Raw genomic sequence first — 17,814 nt, 5'->3', positions numbered from 1 at the left:
AAGAGGGAAATGAAAATTAAAGCTACAATGAGATACCACTACACATGTATTAAGAAGGCTAAAAATTAAAATTAAAAAACAACCGACAACACCAAATGCTGGTGAGGATGCAGAGTCACAGGAACACTCAGATATTGCTTGGTGGGAATGCAAAATGCCACCACCACTCTGGAAAAGTTTGACTTTATTTTCTTTTTTCCCAAAAGTAAACATGTACTCACCACATGACTCAGCAATCTCATTCCTAGATATTACCCAAGAGAAATGAAAACATATGCCCACACAAGGACCTGTACATAAATGTTCTAGCAGCTTCATCTAATGATAGCCAAGAACTGGCAAATGGATAACAGATTGTGGTACATCTATATAATGGAGACCAGTCAGCAATAAAAAGAAATAAAGTACTGATATAGACATCCACACTGAATGAATCTCAAAAGCTTTATACTGAGGGAAAGAAGGCAGTCTTAAAAAGCTATGTACTGGCTGGGCACGGTGGCTCACGCCTATAATCCCAGCACTTTGGGAGGCTGAGGTGGGCAGATCACTTGAGGTCAGGAATTCAAGACCAGCCTGGCCAACATGGTGAAACTAAAAAATACAAAAAGTTTAGCCGGGTGTAGTGGCATGTACCTGTAATTCCAGCTACTCAGGAGGCTGAGGCAGGAGAATCGCTTGAACCCAGGAGGTGGAGATTGCAGTGAGCCAAGATCACACCAGTGCACTCCAGCCTGGGAGACAGAGTAAGACTCCAACTCAAAAAAAAAAAAAAAAAAAAAAAAAAAAAAAGATATGTGCTGTGTATGATTCCCTTTATATGCTATTCTGGAAAATGCAGATTATAGAGATGAAATCCAATCAGTGGTTACCAAGAGTTGGGGTGGAACACGGAATTTCTGAGGGTGATGAAAATGTCCTATATTGATGTGGTGGTGGCTGCACTATAACATACATTTGTCAAAACAAGCAGAACTGTACATTTTTAAAGTGTGAGTTTCCCTGTATGTAAATTATATCACAATAACCTGACAACAACAAAAAGACAGAGACAATGGACTGCATCCATCCAACACCACTTCTTACCAAGGAGCTCCCGGGAGCCTCTCTAGTGTCTCCCCTCCCTGCCCTGCTTGGGATGGGCTGAGCAGCACAGCGTCCCTGCAGAGAGAATGGAGAATGGGCAGTGCCCACACAGGGGGGTGGCATGGGGTGAGAAGGAACCTTAGTCCAGTCAGTCCTGACCACCAGCCCATCTCTCATCACTATTCAGCAGAGGGAACTCAAGTTGAGTTACTGGCACCTATCGGCAGAGCCAGGGCCAAACACAAGGGGTGGGGAGTGTCGTACAGATTACGGCTGCCTGAATGATCGGCCCTGATCTGTACAACAGATCTGTGCAGTCTGAGCTTCCACATGGCAGCAGCTGTCCTTGACCCCTTCCCCTCCTAGTCGGCCCCTCCCTGACCTTCCCAGGCCTGTGGGAAGGGCAACGCGCGTTATCACCTGGCTTTGATCCCCACAAAGCTCCGTGTGGTACCTGACTTTTCTCTCCAGGATATTTGGGGAGCTGAGAGAGGAAATTATTGTGGAGTGATCAACTGTTAAGTCCCAGGCCACGTTCGCTTTGTATAAAATACTTAAAAATAAGACCAGGCACAGTGGCTCCCGCTGTAATCTCAGCACTTTGGGAGGCTGAGGAGGGAGGATTACTTGAGGTCAGGAGTTCTAGAGGAACACAGCAAGACCTCCTCTCTCCTAAAAATTTTTTAAAATTAGCTGAGCGTGGCGGCACGGGCCTGTGATCCCAGTTACTGAGGAGGCTGAAACCGAAGAATCGCTTGAGCCCAGGAAGTCTAGGCTGCAGAGAGCTGTGATCCCGCCACTGTACTCCAGCCTGGGTGACAGAGCCAGAGTGACCCTGTCTCAAAGAAGTTTTTTTAATTAAAAAAGTAATAAACTATTTAACGTGACCCTTATAACAGTCACCTGAGATGGACACTGACCCCGTTTTACAAATGTGGACATTGAGACGCAGGGAAGTTAAATCCCCCTGTCAGAAAAAGGCTAGCGGAGGTTTACGGCCGTGTGAACCTGACTTCAGAGCTGAAGTCTTTGGAACACCATTAGTTGTGGCTGGCCTTGCCCCACATGCATTTGGTTCTTAATCCTTTGCTTGGGTCTTCATCTAGGCAGCGAATTCCTCAGCCACAGATGTCCCTCTGCTGTCTAACACACAGCAAGCTTGCTGCTCAAAGTCCTGCTCTGGCTTCCTGGGTGCAGCTGACCGCGTTCGGGCCCACGTGGGGCGGCTCACACCTGGCAAGTCAGGCGGGTGAGGCCGCGCCTGTGAAGGGCGCCTGGTTCCTCCGCAGGAGCGGGGTGGCGCGGCGCCGCCGGCTGGAACCCGGGGTAACTGCAGAGACCATTGGGATCACAGGAATGGCTGGCGGCAGGACCGACCCTGCCTCGAGGAGGTGACGGGGTTTCCTGCGCTGCAGGCCGAAGAGGAGTCCGTGACGCAGCCCTTGGTGCAGAGCCCCCGTCGGCCGACAGGCGTGCAGAGCTCTGCAGAGGACCCTCCCGCCCTCTGGGCAGCCTCCCAAGCCGTGGCACCCCCAACCCCCAGCACTGGGCACCTGGGAGCACTGCAGCCGTCCTGGCTCGTACCGGTGCCCGTGCTTTGGGCATCTGGGCTGGTTTGGACATGGGTGCCCGGGCAGAGTCCATTATGCAGGTCAGAATCAGTGTGTGGAGCCTGCATAGACTTGCCCTGGAGCGGCTGTCTGTGCTGGGGTGGGGAGGAGTGGAGGGCGAGAAGTCGGTGGGGAAGGGAAGCGGCGCCAAAAGAATACCCACAACATCTTGCGCCTGGAAGGCAAAGCAGACGGCAGTGATCCCTGCAGACTTGCGGGGGCGACGCCTGGAGCAAGAACGGGGACATACAAACTGGTGCCTTGTGTGGTTGTGTATGGGGTCTTCATGCTTCCTGCCTGAGTTCCCAGGAGCTTGTCTCTGCTTCTCTAGGCGGCTACCACAGCCTGTCACAAACAGCTCCTGGCTCTCCACTTCTCATAGTCTCAATTCCAAAATCCATTGCCTCACCCTGCACCTCCTCTCCACCTCCACCTCCTCTCCACCTCCGCCCCTCCCAGCACCTCCCAGCTGCTTGTGTTCTGTGTCTGCCAATTCTCTCCTGGCCTGGGGTGGGGCGGGAGGGGGGGGCTTTCCTCCTGTCTGTCCTTTGATGTCCAGCTGAAGTGTCACCTCCTACAGGCAGCCTCCCCTGGCTATGCCAGTTTGTACTGATTGCCCTGTCCTCTGAATTCTGTAAGCATTTCCCTTGTGTACCTGCCCCTGCGCCCTGCAAGGTGGGCCTGGCTTGTGAGAGTTTTACTAGGAGGGCCTGGTACCACCACAGCCCAGCATGGTGTGGTGCCTCAGCAGGAGGCATCTGGTTACAATCAACCCAAGCTGTTCCAGCCAATTTGAAGAAACTTCAGGAGGAAGAGGGTTTTAGGAGGGCATGGGGACCCTCCTGCACCTGAAGCCAGGAAGTGCCACCAATCAGGAGGCAGGGGCCTCTTTCCGCTGCTCCCTGGGGCTCTCCAGGTGTACGCAGCCTCAGCCTCCCTCTGCACACCTGCGTCTTTCTTCTCATCAGCTTCCTCTGCTTTAAGCGTAAACATGGATGCCCAGGATCTGGTCTCAATCTTCCGAGTCTGGTGCCTACAGTGCACTGACGGTGTGAGACCCTACTCCTGGAGGATGGGGGACAGAATCCGATCGATCCCCTGGGTTGATGACTTCCCTGTGCAATCAACGGAAGCTAGCAAGGCAGGGTCACACGCCCCGTTTAGAGGTGCAGACTTTGAGGAGGAATGTGGGCAAGTCTTCCCAGGAACAGGTGGGGCAGGGAGGAAAGGGGGGCATCTCTGGTGCAGCCTGGTTCGGAGCAGGAAGACACTTAGTAAATGCTGATAGACTGCAGGACAAAGGCAAAGGTGCTGAGCTGGACCCTTTATTTCTGCCCTTCTCCCTTCTGGCACCCCAGCCAGGAAATTGCTGCAGCCTTCTGGAATCCCATTCGTTTTTCATACTGGTTCACAAAAGGGACCAAATGGAAGCAGCAAGACCTGGGTTTAAATTAAATCTGTCAACTACCAGCTCAGTGAATCTGGGCGAGTAACGCAAGACTTGAGTGTCCTTACCTGAAAAGTAGAGGTTAGAGGGATGCTACGTGCAGTTGTGTGTGTGAGGGGAGGGGTGGTGGGGGGACTCGTGAGCAATTAAAGGTGAGAGGGGAGCCCTGTGCCCAGCACCCATGCACTGGGGACCCTAAAAGGAGCATCTTCTCATGGTTTTACATATCAGAAATTGGGATGGCATGTCACTGGGACAGTGTCTTTTTTTCTTGTATGGTGGCACATAAATAGGTGCTTCTTATAATTAATGGCATCTTAGAGTTGATGAAATATGGAATATTACCTGTTGTGCTGATCTTGGGCAAACTACAATATCTCTGGGTAAAAATGTCCCCATCTGAAAAACCAGGGACAACGTTCCTCCCACGGCCAGCCACTATGGGGCTAAAATGAGACCACATCTGTCAAGGGTTTTGCCCTCACCTCCTTCCCTGCTGGACGGCATCCTTGGTGGGCAGAGGTGGGCTTCGGGTAGACCAAGCCGTGCTGAGCTAGGACCAGGAGTGCTAGTGCCACTGTTTGTCTGCGGAGAGGGAGGCCTCAGTGCTGAGGGCCAAGCAAATATTTGTGGTTATGGATTAACTCGAACTCCAGGCTGTCATGGCGGCAGGACGGCGAACTTGCAGCATCTCCACGACCTGCCCCTGTGAGTCCCCCTCCAGGCAGGTCTATGAGGGGTGTGGAGGGAGGGCTGCCCCCCAGGAGAAGAGAGCTAGGTGGTGATGAGGGCTGAATCCTCCAGCCAGGGTGTTCAACGAGCCTGAGCTTGGGGTAAAAGGACACAAGGCCCTCCACAGGCCAGGCCTGGCAGCCACAGTCCCAGGTCCCTTTGCCATGCGCCTCCCTCCTTCCAGGCCGAGGGTCTCCAGGGCCCAGGGCCATTCCGACAGACAGTTTGCCACCCAGGACCCTCCATTCTCCTCGCCCCACTTCCACCTTTGGGGGTGTTGGATTTGAACAAATCTCAGAAGCAGCCTCAGAGGGGGTCAGCCAGAATGGCGAGCAGGGTCCGGCAGGGTGTGCAGGGGGCCAGGTGGCCTATCCACTGGGGAGGGCTCCTTGCTCTCTGGCCACCAGGGCTATCTCTGTGGCCTTGTGGGGCACCGGGTCGTTTGGGGCAGGGGTTGAGGTTCCAGGCCTAAAACCACACAGTCCTGGCCTTGAGTCCTGGCTCTGAGAGTAACACACGGATGTAAACATGGACGCCCAGGACCTGGCCTCAATCTTCCGAGTCTGGTGCCTACAGTGTACTGACGGTGTGAGACCCTATTCCTGGAGGATGAGGGACAGAATCTGATCAATCCCCTGGGTTGGTGACTTTCCTGTGCAATCAATGGAAGCCAGCGAGGGTTGGATTTTTTTTTGTTTTTTGTTTTTTTTTTTTGAGACGGAGTCTTGCTCTGTCACCCAGGCTGGAGTGCAGTGGCCGGATCTCAGCTCACTGCAAGCTCCGCCTCCCGGGTTCACGCCATTCTCCTGCCTCAGCCTCCCAAGTAGCTGGGACTACAGGCGCCCGCCACCTCGCCCGGCTAGTTTTTTGTATTTTTTAGTAGAGACGGGGTTTCACCGTGTTAGCCAGGACGGTCTCGATCTCCTGACCTCGTGATCCGCCCGTCTCGGCCTCCCAAAGTGCTGGGATTACAGGCTTGAGCCACCGCGCCCGGCGAGGGTTGGATTTTTAATAAACCACTTAACTCCTCCGAGTCTCAGTTTCCCCCTTTATGAAATGGCATTGACAGCATTAATGGCTACCTCTTGGGTGGTTGTGAACCTTAACTGATGTCATATCTCATGTTTACTGAGCATGAGCTGTGTGTAAAGCCTGTTTAATTCTTACAACACACTTTAAGGCAGAAATACAACACGTTATTCCATCCATTTTACAAATGAGGAAACTGAGGCATGGAGCAGTTAAGCATCTTGCCCAACATTGCCCTCCAGTAAGTGCTGGAGGTAGAAATTGCACCGTGCAGTCTGGCTTCATGGCCTGCCCTCTGAATCCTGTAAAAGTTGTTTGAAGGACACCATGAGTGTCCAATCAACGTTAGCTAATATTCTCAGCCCAGTCATCAGACTGGTAGAGGCAGCCACCCCACTGTCCCTAAAGAGGGCACAAACATCCTGGCGCCCTCTCCACCGCATTTTGGAGCTGCTTTCTGGGCAGGCAGTGTGACCTCAGCCCCACGTAGAGCGGGCGGCCGAGGCCTTCTGAGGGTGACTATGTGTCTAACGAACGAGGACCCTCAATCCCAGCTTCCGCCCTGACAGCCAGCACACAGGGACAGCCCTTTCATTCCGCTTCCACCTGGGGGCGCAGGCAGAGCAGCAGCGGGGGTGGGCACTGCCCGGAGCTCAGAAGTCCTCCTCAGACAGGTGCCAGCACCTCCGGAATGTGGCGGCTCACAGGCCTTCTGCTGTTCGTGGCCACCTGGGGAATTTCCAGCACACCAGCTCCTCTCGGTAAGGCCACCCCACCCCTACCCCAGGACCCTTGTGGCCTCTACAAGGCCCTGGTGGGCATCTGCCCAGGCCTTCACGGCTTCCACCATCTCTCTGAGCCCTGGGTGAGGTGAGGGGCAGATGGGAATGGCAGGAATTGACTGACAAGTCCCAGGTAGGCCAGCTGCCAGAGTGCCATACAGGGGCGGCCAGGGCAGGTACACGTGATGGCAGGGAGCCCTGCGATGACCTCCTAAAGCTCCCTCCTCCACACCAGGATGGTCACAGAGTCCCCTGGGCCTTCCCTCTCCACCAACTGTGAAGACCCCAGGCCCAGGCTACCACCCACACTGTCCAGCACAGCCTGTCCTACGCACATGCACACCGGCCTCAAGGCTGCGCTGCCCCAACCCCTTTCCTGGTCTCCACAGCCAACAGGAGGAGGCCGTGATTCTCGGGGAGGTCTGCAGGACACATGGGCCCCTAGAGCCACACCAGGCTGTTGGTTTCATTTGTGCCTTTGTTGAGCTGCTTGTCTGCCTGGGACCCACACCCCCACCCTTTCCCGCGGTGTCCTCAGCTCAGGCATACCCTTCTCTATGATACCTTTCTCTCCATCCCCTCTTGCTCACACCCCCAACTTGATCCTTCCCTCCTGACTGTGCCCTGCACCCAAGACAAACACTTCGCGGAGCCCAGGGGACACTTGGGGACCCTCCCTGGGTGACAGGTCTGTCTATCCTCCAGGTGTCCCTGCTCAAGGGGAGGAGCATGGGGAATACTTGGTCAGGGGAGGAGAGGAAGACTGAGGGGATGTGTCAAGATGGGGCTGCATATGGTGTACTGAGGGAACAGTGAGATGATTTAAGTTGGCAGCCTTTACAGCAGTAGCCAGGGCTTGAGTGCTGATCTCTGGGCCAGGGACTGTATTGGATATTTTACATGACGGTCTTATCCCCATGTTTTTGGATGAGTAAATTGAACCTTAGAAAGGTAAAGACGCTGGCTCAAGGTCACACAGAGGTCGGGGTGGGGTTCACAGGGAGGCCTATCCATCTCAGAGCAAGGCTTCATCCTCCAACTGCCATCTGCTTCCTGGGGAGGAAAAGAGCACAGAAGCCCTGGGCAGAGCCATGACCTAGAATTAGAATGAGTCTTGAGGGGGCCGAAGACAAGACCTTCCCAGGCTCTCCCAGCTCTGCTTCCTCAGACCTTCTCATGGCCCTAGCCCCCCTTAGGCCCCTCCACCAAGGTGAGCTCCCCCTCCCTCCAAAACCAGACTCAGTGTTCTCCAGCAGCGAGCGTGCCCACCAGGTGCTGCGGATCCGCAAACGCGCCAACTCCTTCCTGGAGGAGCTCCGTCCCAGCAGCCTGGAGCGGGAGTGCGTAGAGGAGATCTGTGACTTCGAGGAGGCCAAGGAAATTTTCCAAAATGTGGATGACACAGTAAGGCCACCATGGGTCCAGAGGATGAGGCTCAGGGGTGAGCTGGTGACCAGCAGGGGCCGGGAGGAGCAGGTGGGGACTCAATGCTGAGGCCCTCTTGGGAGTTGTGGGGGTGGCTGAGTGGAGCGATTAGGATACTGGTCCTACGCTGTTGGCCAGGCACATGTGACCGCAAGAAACAGAATTCAGGAAGAAGCTCCAGGAAAGAGTGTGGGGCAACCCTAGGCGGTGACTCCCACCAACCACAGTGCAGGTGGTTCAGTCCACCCTCCGGCCACCACTGAGTGCCTCCCTGTCCCGTCTCACAAAGAGGGGACCCAAAGGCCATCCTGCTTCCACCCATGCCTCTGCTGATCCGGGTGTGTGTAACCAAGACACTTCTGTCCACATAAAATCGCTCACTCTGTGCCTCACATCAAAGGGAGAAAATCTGATTGCTCAGGGGGTCAGAAGACAGGGTCTGTGTCCTATTTGTCTAAGGGTCAGAGTCCTTTGGAGCCCCCAGAGTCCTGTGGAGGTGGCCCTAGGTAGCAGGGTGAGCTTGGTAGCAGGGCTGGCTCCCCGAGACAAGGCTCAGACCTGCTCTGTCCCTGGGGATCGCTTCAGCCACTAGGACCTGAAAGTTGTGCATGACCTGGGCCCCCTTCCAAGGCATCCAGGGATGCTTTCCAGTGGAGGCTTTCAAGGCAGGAGACCCTCTGGCCTGCACCCTCTTGCCCTCAGCCTCCACCTCCTTGATTGGACCCCCATCTGCTCCCCTCCATCCCCACCACCTCTTTCCCCAATGGCCTCCCTGGCAGACACCACAGTGATTTTCTGCAGGCACATATCTGATCACATCAAGTCCCCACCGTGCTCCCACCTCACCCATGGTCTCTCAGCCCCAGCAGGCCTTGGCTAGCCTCCCTGGTGGAGCAGGCAATCAGGCACAGGCCCTGGGTCTCAGCGTGGGGTGGGTGGTCCCAGACCAGCAGCACCAGCGGCAGTAGCAACCCTGGTGCCTGGTTAGGAACTCAGGCCCTCTGCCCCCATCCCCCCAACTCTGAAGAACACTGGCTTAGGGAAAGGTGAGATGCTCAGGGGTCCCCCAAAGCCCTCGGGCAGAGGGAGTGAGGGGGCTGGAAGGAGGCCGAGTGACTTGGCGAGGGATTCGGGTCCCTTGCGTTGGCAGAGGCTGCTGTGGGAGCGGACAGTCGTGAGGGCAGCGCTGCAGCTGCACGGGGAGAGGGTGTTGCTCCAGGGACGTGGGATGGAGGCTGGGCGGGGGAGGGGCAGGGAGCACCAGCTCCTAGCGGGCCGAGGACCATCGGGCGTCGATCCCTGTTTGTCTGGAAGCCCTCCCCTCCCCTGCCCGCTCACCGCTGCCCTGCCCCACCCGGGCGCGCCCCCTCCGCACACCGGCTGCAGGCGCCTCACGCTGCCCGCTCTCTCTGCAGCTGGCCTTCTGGTCCAAGCACGTCGGTGAGTGCGTTCTAGATCCCCGGCTGGACTACCGGCGCCCGCGCCACTCGGGGTCTCTGGCCGCTGACCCCCTACCCCGCCTTGTGTCGCAGACGGTGACCAGTGCTTGGTCTTGCCCTTGGAGCACCCGTGCAGCAGCCTGTGCTGCGGGCACGGCACGTGCATCGATGGCATCGGCAGCTTCAGCTGCGACTGCCGCAGCGGCTGGGAGGGCCGCTTCTGCCAGCGCGGTGAGGGGGAGAGGGGGTGCGGGCGGGCGGTGGGGCGGGGCTGGGCCGGGTGGGGGGCGCGGCGCCAGCGCCAGCTGCCCGCGCCCTGCCCTGCCCGCAGAGGTGAGCTTCCTCAACTGCTCGCTGGACAACGGCGGCTGCACACACTACTGCCTAGAGGAGGTGGGCTGGCGGCGCTGCAGCTGTGCGCCCGGTTACAAGCTGGGGGACGACCTCCTGCAGTGCCAGCCCGCAGGTGAGAGGCCCGGGTTACATCGCCCAGGAATCACGCCGGGTGCCCGCGCGCGGGGTGGGCAGGCCCCCTGACGGGGCGCGGCGCGGGGGGCTCAGGAGGCTTCTAGAGAGGGAGCGAGGAACAGAGAGTTGAGCCTTGGGGCAGCGGCAGACGCACCCCAACACCGGGGCCGCTGTTAGCGCAGCTGGCCCTGGAGCGGAGCGCGCCCTCCGCTTTCCCAGCTTCGTTTCTTCCTGGAGCCCCCGCCTTCCTCCGGGCGCCCCTGCGCACCTGGGGCCACCTCCCGGAGCGCGAGCCCAGGGGTGGCTCCGCTCCCCAGTGTGAGCGGATCTGGGGCCAGGCCTGCAGCGTCCTCCTCCACGTAGCCTTGGCTGCGTTTATTTTCTCTGACGTTGTCCGGCGTGCATCGCATTTCCCTCTCTACCCGCTTGCTTCCTTGAGGAGGGAACAGAACCCTGATTCTGCTTTCTTTTATATTTTCCTTTTTATGCATTTTAATCAAATTTGTATCTGTACGAAACTTTAAAAATCAGAGTTTTACAACTCTTACATTTCAGCATGCTGTTCCTTGGCGTGGGTCATTTTTTCATTCATTTTCATTAAAAGGTGGACCCTTTTAATGCGGAAATTCCTGTCTTCTACCTCTAGGGACACTTGTTACTTATTTCTTCTATAATCTCCCCTTTAGTTCCTCTGTTTTCTCTTTCTGGACCTCCCATTATTCAGACCTCTTTCCTCTAGTTTTATTGTCTCTTCTATTTCCCATCTCTTTGACTTTGTGTTTTCTTTCAGGGAACTTTCTTTTTTAATTTTTTTTTTTTTTTTTTTTTTTTTTTTTTTTTTTGAGATGGAGTTTCACTCTGGTTGTCCAGGCTGGAGTGCAATGGTGCGATCTCGGCTCACCGCAACCTCTGCCTCCCAGGTTCAAGCGATTCTCCTGCCTCAGCCTTCCGAGTAGCTGGGATTACAGACATGCACCACCACGCCCAGCTAATTTTGTATTTTTAATAGAACGGGGTTTCTCCATGTTGGTCAAGCTGGTCTTGAACTCCTGACCTCAGGTGATCTGCCCGCCTTGGCCTCCCAAAGTGCTCAGATTACAGGCCTGCCAACCCGGCGCACGAGTTCCCTCCCCAGACTCTTTCAGGGAACTTTCTAAACTTTATAATTCAATTCTTCTGCAGAAAAAAATTTTTGTCCAGGCTCAGTAGCTCAGACCTCTAATTCCAGCACTTTGAGAGGCTGAGGTGGGAGGATTGCTTGAGCTTGGGAGTTTGAGACCAGCCTAGGCAACACAGTGAGATCCTCTCTCTATTTTTTTAAAAAGTAAAAAAAAGATTTAAAAATTTAACTTTTTATTTTGAAATAATTAGAGATTTCCAGGAAGCTGCAAAGAAATGCCCGGTGGGCCTGTTGGCAGATCGTGAGGGCTTTCCTTTTTTTTTTTTTTTTTTTGAGTTGGAGTCTCGCTGTGTCGCCCGGGCTGGAGTGCAGTGGCCAGATCTCAGCTCACTGCAAGCTCCGCCTCCCGGGTTTACGTCATTCTCCTGCCTCCGCCTCCCGAGTAGCTGGGACTACAGGCGCCCGCCACCTCGCCCGGCTAGTCTTTTGTATTTCTTAGTAGAGACGGGGTTTCACCGTGTTAGCCAGGATGGTCTTGATCTCCTGACCTCATGATCCGCCCGTCTCGGCCTCCCAAAGTGCTGGGATTACAGGCTTAAGCCTCCGCGCCCGGCCGAGGGCTTTCCTTTTAGGCTGCTTTCCAAGAGGATTCCTCCAAGCTCTCGAAGGATGGAGGATGCTCACCCATGCTGTTTGGCCCCTCGGAGCAGGGTGGGGCAGGGGAGCTGGCGCCTGTGCAGGCTGTGAACATTTGCGTGACTCCCTGTGGTCAGCCAAGAGCCGCACTCCTTCCTGAGGAGAGGCCTGGAGTGCCTAGTCAGAGTTACTGGTTCACCTTCTGCAGGCAGGGAGAGGGGAGTCAAGCCAGTGAGGAGGGCTCTCAATTTCTCTTACAAACTCTCAACATGCCCTCCCACCTGCACTGCCTTCCTGGCAGCCCCACAGCCTCCTGTGGTTCTCCTCAGCCCATCACGGGCTGAGATTTTTGCTTTCCAGTCTGCCAAGTCAGTGACTGCATCCATCTCTCTGCTGTCAGCTTCTGGAGTCGTGTTGCTGTTGTGTCCTCTCCATTCTATTGTCAGTATGCAGCTCCCGCGCTGACGGCGTCCCATTGCCCCTTTAAGTCTAGATATCTGGACTTGGCATTCAAGGCCCATTTTGAGCAGAGTCGGGCCTACCTTCCAGCCCTCAGTTCTCCATGGTGTATGCACTCTCTTCTTGGCAGGGAGGCTTCACAAACATGCCCAGCCTACTGTAAGGGCTCTCCAAGAATGGTCACCTCCTTCTCCCTATAATTCCTTTCCTCTGTGAGGAGCTCGGCAGCATCCCAGCATAAAGCCTTACTAATCCCAGGGACCACCCCCAACAGCCCTGGGGTACAATGAGCCTTCAAGAATTTTAGCCACCTATGTAAGGAGACACAGCCAGTGGGCGATGCTGCCTGACCTGACTCTTGCCATTGGGCAGTGATGTTTGTTGACTGACTGACTGACTGGAGGGGGTTTGTAGTTTGTATCTCAGGGATCACCCCCAACAGCCCTGGGGTACAATGAGCCTTCAAGAAGTTTAACCACCTATGTAAGGACACACAGCCGGCGGGTGATGCTGCCTGGTCTGACTTGCCATTCAGTGGCACTGTTTGTTGACTGACTGACTGACTGACTGGAGGGGTTTATAGCCAATGTTAATGGAGTGGTCTAGGTGTCATTGGTTCCTTGAACCCTGCACTGTGGCAAAGTGGCCTGCAGGCAGGAGGAGGACCAAGACAGGAGGGCAATCTCGGGAGGAGTGCCTCACAGGCCCCTCACCGCCTCTGCCTGCCTCAGTGAAGTTCCCTTGCGGGAGGCCATGGAGGCGGATAGAGAAGAAGCGCAGTCACCTGAAACGACGAGACACAGAAGACCAAGAAGACCAAGTAGATCCGCGGCTCATTGATGGGAAGATGACCAGGCGGGGAGACAGCCCCTGGCAGGTGGGAGGCGAGGCAGCACTGGCTGCTCACGCACTGGGTCCGGGGTCACTAAGCCCATCCTGGCAGCTGTGCAGGGACCGGGAGGGAAGCACTGCAGTTGCTTGCAGGGGATGATAAAGGTGGGGGATGCTTCAGGGAAAGATGGACACAACCTGAGGGGAGAGGAGCAGCCAGGGCGGGTGAGGGGAGGGGCATGGAGGAGTCTGCAGGAGGGAGGGTTACCGTTTCTAAAAGGAGCTGGGAAGACGCTGCTGTGCTGGTGGGATTTTAGGCAGAAGCTCTGCTGATGGGAGAGGGCTGGAGGAAGGGCTGGAGGAAGGGCTGGGCCTGGGTACACCTCCAGCCTCCACATGGGAACTGACACTAACTGGGTTCCCCTCTCTGCCAGGCATGGGGGAGATGGAAACCAACAAATGGGGGTATTGGCCCTGGGAACTCAGACTCTGCGAGGGTCAGGACCCCCAAGACCAGGCAGCCCAGTGGGACCAGAGCCAGGACGGCCCTGCGAGACAGGGGCTGAGGGAGGCCCAAGGGGAACATCCAGGCAACCTGGGGGCCACAAAGTCTTCCTGGAAGACACACAAAGCCTGGCCAAGCCTCTCAGGATGCGAGGAGCTTGCTGGGCGATGTTGGGTGTGGCTCAGGGTGACTGGAACAGTATGAACGGTACAGGAACAGCATGGGCAAAGTCAGGAAGACACCCTGGGACAGGCTAACTCTGTAAAACGGGCAAAAATAGAAAATACCAGAAAGGGCCTAAGCCTGTGCCCATGTGACCAGGGAACCCAGGAAAGTGCATATGAGACCCAGGTGCCCTGGACTGGAGGCTGTCAGGAGGCAGCCCTGTGACGTCATCACCCCACCCCATTCCAGGTGGTCCTGCTGGACTCAAAGAAGAAGCTGGCCTGCGGGGCAGTGCTCATCCACCCGTCCTGGGTGCTGACAGCGGCCCACTGCATGGAGGAGTCCAAGAAGCTCCTCGTCAGGCTTGGTATGGGCTGGAGCCAGGCAGGAGGGGCTGCCAGAGGCCTGGGTAGGGGACCAGGCAGGCTGTCCAGATTTGGGGGACCCCGCTCCCCAGGTGCTTAAGCAAGAGGCTTCTTGAGCTCCACAGAAGGTGTTTGGGGGGAAGAGGCCTAGGTGCCCCCACCCTGCCCACCCCTGTGACAGCTGGTATTTTTTTTTTTTTTTTTTTTTTTTTTTTTGAGACGGAGTCTTGCTCTGCCGCCCAGGCTGGGGTGCAGTGGCCGGATCTCAGCTCACTGCAAGCTCCGCCTCCCGGGTTCACGCCATTCTCCTGCCTCAGCCTCCCGAGTAGCTGGGACTACAGGCGCCCGCCACCGCGCCCGGCTAGTTTTTTTGTATTTTTTAGTAGAGATGGGGTTTCACCGTGTTAGCCAGGATGGTCTCGATCTCCTGACCTCGTGATCCGCCCATCTCGGCCTCCCAAAGTGCTGGGATTACAGGCTTGAGCCACCGCGCCCGGCCTGACAGCTGGTATTTTGAGTAGGGGGTTCTCTAGTGCCTAGCGTCTGCCAAAGCCACAGGCTGCTTCCCTAGCAGGCTGGGGGCACCTATGCATTGGCCCTGATCTATGGCAGTTTCTTCGGTGGGGGGAGGGGTCTGGCTCAACTCTTTATGCCAAAAAGAAGAAAAAGCATATTGAGAAAGACCAAATTCACATTTCCTACAGCATAATCTATGGCCAGTGGCCCCCCGTGGGGCTTGGCTTAGAATTCCCAGGTGCTCTTCCCCAGGAACCATCGGTCTGGACTGAGAGGACCTTCTCTCCCAGGTGGGACCCGGCCCTGTCCTCCCTGGCAGTGCCGTGTTCTGGGGGTCCTCCTCTCTGGGTCTCACTGCCCCCGGGGTCTCTCCAGCTACCTTTGCTCCACGTTCCTTTGTGGCTCTGGTCTGTGTCCGCGGTTTCCAGGGGCCTCGGGCTTCCCTGCTGCCCATTCCTTCTCTGGTCTCACGGCTCCATGACTCCGGAAAACGGACCGGCCTCCTGCCACTTTGGGATTGACATCCGTTGGCCACTCCTTCTGGCAGGAATAGTCACCGTTGATAGGGATCCATGGCATAGACAGGTGGCTCCCCGACAGCACCTGGGACGTGTGGGTGCAGAGTCTCCGGGTGGACCTTCTTCAGGCCGTCTGCCCAGGCCTGCATGGGCACAGCAGTGGGTGGGCCTCAGGAAAGTGCCGCTGGGGAGAGGTTCCCCGCAGCCCGTTCTGACCGGGCCCTCTGCCCTGCAGGAGAGTATGACCTGCGGCGCTGGGAGAAGTGGGAGCTGGACCTGGACATCGAGGAGGTCTTCATCCACCCCAACTACACCAAGAGCACCACTGACAATGACATCGCGCTGCTGCGCCTGGCCCAGCCCGCCACCCTCTCGCAGACCATCGTGCCCATCTGTCTCCCGGACAGCGGCCTTGCAGAGCGCGAGCTCACTCAGGCCGGCCAGGAGACCCTCGTGACGGGCTGGGGCTACCACAGCAGCCGAGAGAAGGAGGCCAAGAGAAACCGCACCTTCGTCCTCAACTTCATCAAGATTCCCGTGGTCCCGCGCAATGAGTGCAGCGAGGTCATGAGCAACATGGTGTCTGAGAACATGCTGTGTGCGGGCATCCTCGGGGACCGGCAGGACGCCTGCGAGGGCGACAGTGGGGGGCCCATGGTCGCCTCCTTCCATGGCACCTGGTTCCTGGTGGGCCTGGTGAGCTGGGGTGAGGGCTGTGGGCTCCTTCACAACTACGGCGTTTACACCAAAGTCAGCCGCTACCTGGACTGGATCCACGGGCACATCAGAGACAAGGAAGCCCTCGCCAAGAGCCGGGCACCTTAGCGACCCTCCCTGCAGGGCTGGGCTTTTGCATGGCGATGGATGCGACATTAAAGGGTCATGTAACAAGCATACCGCCTGCTGTTCTGTCTGTCCTTCCATCCCTCTTCTGGGCGCTTCTGGAGGGAAGTACCATTTATTGAGCACCTATTGTATATCACATGCCTTATAAATAGAATCTTAACTCCCAGAGCAACTCTGTGGGTGGGGGGGAGGAGCAGATCCAAGTTTAGCAGGGTCTAAAGCTGTGTGTGTTGGGGGGGATACTCTGTTTATGAAAAAGAACAAAAAACACAACCACAAAGCCACTAGAGCCTTTCACAGGGCTTTGGGAAGAGCCTGTGCAAGCCGGGGATGCTGAAGGGGAGGCTTGACCTGCTTTCCAGCAAGCCCAGCTAGGAGGTAGATACGTTTAGCTCATATCACAGAGGAGGAAACTGAGGGGTCTGAAAGGTTTACATGGTGGAGCCAGGATTTAAATCTAGGTCTGACTCCAAAACCCAGGTGCTTTTTTCTGTTCTCCACTGTCCTGGAGGACAGCGGTTTCCACGGTGCTCGGTGCGGAGGCCACCATTAGCTCTGTGGGGAAGCAGCCGGAGACCCAGGAAGTGTTGGTTCAGCCCAGAATGAGCGCACAGTGTCGCAGGGGGAAGCTGTTTCAGAACAATGTTACACCATCACGAACAGCAGTAAGAAAGAGGCTCTGGCTTAACCTGGCCTCATGGGCCTAATTGGATGAGACAGAAATAAGTCAAGGATGCTCTGATTTGAAATCATGAAGTACCTGATGAAAATGAATGGTGGTGAGATAAAGCTGAGAAAATTCATCTAAAGCCCACAATCAGCCTAGCTCTCTGTGTGGTCTCAGGCAAGTCTCTTCTCCTCCCTGGGTGTGACGGTTAATTTTAGGTGTCGATTTGACCGGATGAAGAGACACCCAGATGGCTGGCGAAGCACGATTTCTGGGTGTGTCTAGAAGACGTTCTGGAGGAGATGGGTCACTGAGTGGATGGACTGTGTAGGGAAGATCCGCCCTCAGTGTGGGCGGGCACGACCTAATCAGCTGGGGACCCAGATGGAATAAAAAGGCAGAGGACAGGTGAATTCTCTGTCTCTCCTGGAGCTGGGACACCCTTCTCCTGCCCTTGGACATCAGTTCCAGGTTCTCAGGCCTTTGGACTCTGAGACTTACATCAGTGGCCCTCCAGATTCTCGGGCCATTAGCCCTGTACTGAGGATCCCGCCATCAGCTTCCCTGGTTCTGAGGCCTTGAGACCTGGACTGAGCCAGGCCGGCTTCCCTTCTCAGCTTGCAGGTCTGCCATGGGACTCCTCAGCCTCGATGACCACAGAAGCCAAATCCTTAGTGAGCCCCTTCTCATCTATCTGTATCTATATACACATCCTATTAGTTCTGTCTCTGGAGAACCCTGACTAACCCAGGGGATATCAGTAAACTGAAGGGATTGGATGAGAGCAGTGGTTCTACACCCTGGCTGCATATTTGCATCTCCTGGGGAGCCTTTTTTTTTTTTTTTTTTTTTTTTGAGATGGAGTCTCACTCTGTCTTCCAGGCTGGAGTGCAATGGCACGATCTTGGCTCACTGCAACCTCTGCCTCCCAGGTTCAAGTGGTTCTCCAGCCTCAGCCTCCTGAGTAGCTGGGATTACAGGTGCACACTAGTAGAGATGGGGTTTCACCATGTTGACCAGGCTGGTCTCGAACTCCTGACTGACCTCATGATCCACCTGCCTCGGCCTCCCAAAATGCTGGGATTACAGGCGTGAGCCACCATGCCCGGCCCTGGAGAGCTTTTAAAAACACTGATGTCCAGTCCCCGCCCCCAGAAATGCTAATTTA

At 55.9% G+C, this 17,814-nt stretch overlaps 1 protein-coding gene across 9 annotated transcripts; it reads left to right on the top strand.

Annotated features, from left to right (window-relative positions):
- The first annotated feature begins 2,310 nt into the window (after positions 1-2,310).
- On the top strand, positions 2,311-16,027 carry PROC (protein C, inactivator of coagulation factors Va and VIIIa). Of its 9 annotated transcripts, none has more exons than XM_074008777.1 (9): positions 2,311-2,737; positions 6,575-6,665; positions 7,924-8,090; positions 9,527-9,551; positions 9,644-9,781; positions 9,882-10,016; positions 12,965-13,110; positions 13,984-14,101; positions 15,369-16,027. In XM_074008777.1, the coding sequence occupies exons 1-9, from the start codon at positions 2,708-2,710 to the stop codon at positions 15,956-15,958; spliced, it is 1,440 nt and encodes a 479-aa protein (XP_073864878.1). In that variant the 5' UTR covers positions 2,311-2,707; the 3' UTR covers positions 15,959-16,027. The 9 variants fall into 9 exon arrangements, with proteins under 9 accessions (XP_073864878.1, XP_073864877.1, XP_073864875.1 ...); XM_074008776.1 differs by having other exon boundaries at positions 13,984-14,143; XM_074008774.1 differs by lacking the exon at positions 2,311-2,737 and adding an exon at positions 3,609-4,851 and having other exon boundaries at positions 7,959-8,090.
- The last annotated feature ends 1,787 nt before the right edge of the window (positions 16,028-17,814 follow it).

Source organism: Macaca fascicularis, chromosome 12 (assembly GCF_037993035.2).
Source record: "Macaca fascicularis isolate 582-1 chromosome 12, T2T-MFA8v1.1".
Classification (NCBI taxonomy): domain Eukaryota; kingdom Metazoa; phylum Chordata; class Mammalia; order Primates; family Cercopithecidae; genus Macaca; species Macaca fascicularis.
The sequence above is the reverse complement of the archived record's forward strand: the minus strand, read 5'-3'. Positions and strand labels throughout refer to the sequence as shown.

Bases quoted from the DNA above. Each gene is read 5' to 3' on its own strand.
- PROC (XM_074008773.1), top strand. From the start codon at position 4,595: ATGAGACCACATCTGTCAAGGGTTTTGCCCTCACCTCCTTCCCTGCTG. The intron at 6,666-7,958 runs GTAAGGCCACCC...CGTGCCCACCAG, and splicing joins CAGCACACCAGCTCCTCTCG to GTGCTGCGGATCCGCAAACG. The intron at 10,017-12,964 runs GTGAGAGGCCCG...TGCCTGCCTCAG, and splicing joins CCTGCAGTGCCAGCCCGCAG to TGAAGTTCCCTTGCGGGAGG.